The 3,674-nt window shown below is 59.5% G+C and overlaps 1 protein-coding gene across 1 annotated transcript in view; it reads left to right on the plus strand.

Moving 5' to 3' along the window:
- Positions 1–3,674, plus strand: part of BICDL1 (BICD family like cargo adaptor 1) — a gene marked incomplete at its 5' end in the record, with an annotated part of 85,926 nt that overhangs the window by 76,218 nt on the left and 6,034 nt on the right. The window contains one exon of the mRNA XM_013006399.2: positions 3,326–3,456. Within this exon, the coding sequence (XP_012861853.1) occupies positions 3,326–3,456 (131 nt within the window). The remainder of the gene's footprint in view (positions 1–3,325; positions 3,457–3,674) is intronic.

Here is a 3,674-nt window from a genome sequence, read left to right on the forward strand (position 1 = left end):
TTCGGAAACAAAAGCAAACGGTAGTTGTTGAGAGTCAGCCTGGTGTCGGAACTCTGTAGGAAGCTACCTCCGCCAGGAACCAAAACCAAGCCCGCTGCCCTTGAGTCAGTTCAAACCCATAGTGACCCGGCAGGGCAGAGTCGGACCGCCCCTGGGGTTTCCCAAGACCGTCACTCTATGCAGAAGTAGAAAGCCTCATCTTCTCCCGAGGAGCAACTGGTGGTTTTGAACCGCTGACCTCAGGGTTGCCCATTGTAACCACGGCACCACCAGGGCGCCTTCAAAATCCCCCTCACTAGTTTCAGCCAAGTCCCATGGACCTCTTTCCAAATAATCCACGGAGCAGATGGACACAGGGCCCACTGGGGGTCATCTCTCCCCTAATGCTCCATGCAGGAAACCTTCCCCCAGAGGGGCCCCGGGGACGGGGTGCAGGTGGACTGTGGGAGTGAGGTTGAGGTGGCAGCCTTCAACGCAGTGTTCACACGACCCAGCTTAGCAGCCACAGAACATAGCCATGCTGAGAGGCACCGGCCAGCGGGACTCTCTCGGGAGGGGGCAGATGGACCCTGGTGGGGCAGGGTGAGGTGGAACCAAGGTTCCACCCAACAGCACCTCTCCTCCTCAAGGGTCCCTGCTCAGAGCCCACTGCTTCCCCACCTGAGTAAACACTCTTCTCCCCAGAGGCAAAGGGTGTAGGACCTGGGATGTCACAAAACTGCCAGAAGCCTAATCACACGTTTAACGAGAGCGCATGAGTTTAATGTAACAGGCTGGCCGAGGGGAGACCACAGCCTGACCCGGAAGCCAGCCTGTGCCATTCTCCCGCTGCATTAGCACCCAAGTCCCAGCCCCATGCCCTCCTGTGGGCAGCATGGGCCTCCCCTCCCCCACAACTCACCTCTCTGCTCAGGGCCCGTGTTGACAGCTGTAGGATGCTCCGTGGGAAAACCCCAGGCCTGGTGTTGGGATCCTTTACGAGCCTGCACGCCAGCGACTCCAGAACTGGACTTGGAAGCACCAGAGAACCTTCTGGGGTGCACTCCAGGCCTCACTAGAACACCTTACACACCCCGGCACGTTCCCTTCCCGCCGCACTCAGCCGGTGCCTGCTCTCGCCTCCCTGCGCTCACCCAGCCTGCGGGGGTCACTGCCCTTCATCCTCGCCCCTGCCTTACCCCAGCTGATTGGAATGGATCTGCCTGAAGCAGGACTTGAATTTGGCCTATCCTTCTAGTCACCAGAATCTAGTGACTTCTCAGCTGGCTCCCTATGATCAATCCCTACATGGCCGCCAGCCTGGTCTTCTGACCAACCAGCCTTCTCTCTCCCCCCCACCCCCCCCATGTTAGCAGTGAGAACACGGGCTCGGTGGGGAGGGGGGGGCACACCTGCCTGAGCGTTTCCACACCTGGGGCTGGTCTCCTCCTCCGCTCTCTGCCCGCAAGACCCTCCCCTCCCAGCTGCATGTAGTTCAACTCCGTTAGCCCTCAAGCTCTCTGTCAGATGTTACTTCCCCCTTAAAGCCCCCTTGGTACCCTGGGGAGCACCCCTTCCCCCGCCACTTGACCCTCATTCATAGTTCATCTTGCTTGTGCACTTGCTCGGGTCTGTGGCAATGGGCAAGGGGCCTCAGGTCTCCGGGAGACGCCACTGTGTTTGGGAAAAGGGACTCTGGAAATAGCCTCCTCACTCGATGTACGAACCAGCCAGGCTCAGCCTCAGAACGACAGAGGCAGGAGAGCTGCCGGCCATCTGCCAGTCACCCGGCCAGGCCCTGAGTACTGTGTAACTCGTTTAAGACGCACAGCCATCTGACGAAGGAAAAGAGTAACTTTTAGTCCCCTCTTTTAGAGAAAGTTTACAAGCAATAACATCTCTCATCCCTCGTCCACAGCAGACTGGAGGGAAGCGCTGCCTCTACCGGGTTCTCCCGCAGTTTCAGCTGGAGCGGATTACGTGTTGGCATTCCCTACCTCACCGTAGCCTCACCTGCTCCTTTCTCAGCGGGCTGAGCACCTGCCAGGTCCTTGGCTGCCCTGAGGCCACGCCCAGGGCTCATTCCCACCTAGACAGTCTGTCCCTGCCAGAGCCCCAGAAGCTGCAGTACACACGGCAGAGGTGGCTGTCTGCCTCGGGCTAGACACCAGTGTGCCCACTGTCCCTGCTGACTGGTTCTCACCCCCTCAGTACAGTGCACAGCCAGGCCGTGTCCCTGCCCCAGTCCTGCGAGCAGAAGCCTGCGGTGTGGGGTGCCCACTGAATTCTGGCTAGGGCTGCTCCCCAGGGGCTGGTGACCCCCAGGGACACTCGAGTCTCCAGGAAGCTTGGTCCAGAACGGAGGAGGGGACTGGCTGCAGAGTGGCCTGTGCGCTGTTGGAGGGAGGGAGGCAGGCTGTGTGGATGGGTCCCCCTGCCAGAGAGCTGTCACTGTGTGTGTGACACTTAACAACAGGGCAGGACCAGGCCCCAGGACTCCTCTCTGAACTTAAGCAGCCATAAGAGGCAAGGCCACCCCCACCCCCTCGCCTCGCCTCGCCAGCCCTTCAGCAGACGTTCCGAGAGCTCTGTGGTGGGTTTCCAATCAGCCGCAGGAACATGCTCAAAGTGAGCAGGGAGGCAGGGTCTCCCCACCCCGGGATTCCTTTCTGAGCACAAGCAGGAATGCCCCGGGAGAGAGGTGTCTGGGTGCCGAGTAGTCAGAAAGTGACAGACGTCCAAGGCAAACGTGCTGAGATGGGACACTGCCGATAGCCGGGCTCCAGCAGGGCCCAGAGTGTGCAGGAGGGGATCAGCTGGGCCACCCGGGGAGCCCCTGGGAAGGGCAGGTGATCCAGGGTTAGGATGAGGGCCTGAGGCGGCTATGGTTCAGTCACTAAAGCACAGGCCACAGCAAGGGCTGATTTGAAGTGAAAGATAGCTTTGACCTGGGGGGGAGGGGGGGAGTGAAGACGTGGCCCGCTGGGTCAGGGGTGAGGGGCAGGAGCCAGGCCATGAGGCTCTTGGTGTGACGGCAGCTCTACATGCTGCGAGGAAGATGACTGGACACCAAACCTGAGACCTTAGTCCAAGGGCTGTGTTTCCCAGCCCATGGCCATGTATGGCAGCCTACCATAGTTTACCCACAGTGCCGGGGACCCCTACTGTCCCCTTGACTGTACCCAGGCCCAGCACAGGACATTCATGCCTCTGGAGAGACTTCCTGAAGTTCAGAGACCTCCGTCACAGGAAGCGCCCCCCTCCTGCCACCCCCACCCCCACTAGCAGTGACAGTGTCCCGTCAGCAGTGACAGGATCACATCCCTTCTCCTTGGGCCCCCGTTAGGTGACACTGCTGAGTATGGAGATGACTGCGCTGAAGGAAGAGAGAGACCGACTCCGAGTGACGTCGGAGGACAAGGAGCCAAAGGAGCAGCTTCAGAAGGCCATCAGGGACCGGGACGAGGCCATTGCAAAGTGAGTGCACCGGCCTGAGGGTTTCCCATTTCAGTTACATCAGTAATCTGTGTGGACGTGCAATTGTACAGTTCAGTCAGACAAAAGAATGCAAGGGAAAGAAACTCCCTGCCAGCCCTGGCCCCCTTCTCCTCTGCAGACACTCACCATTGGGGACACCCATTTTACAGGTCCTCGTGGTACATACGTGGCAGCATATGTGTGACACTGTCGTTGGG

Source organism: Echinops telfairi, unplaced genomic scaffold (genome assembly GCF_000313985.2).
Source record: "Echinops telfairi isolate 266 unplaced genomic scaffold, ASM31398v2 ScPeMD7_7412;HRSCAF=8450, whole genome shotgun sequence".
Classification (NCBI taxonomy): domain Eukaryota; kingdom Metazoa; phylum Chordata; class Mammalia; order Afrosoricida; family Tenrecidae; genus Echinops; species Echinops telfairi.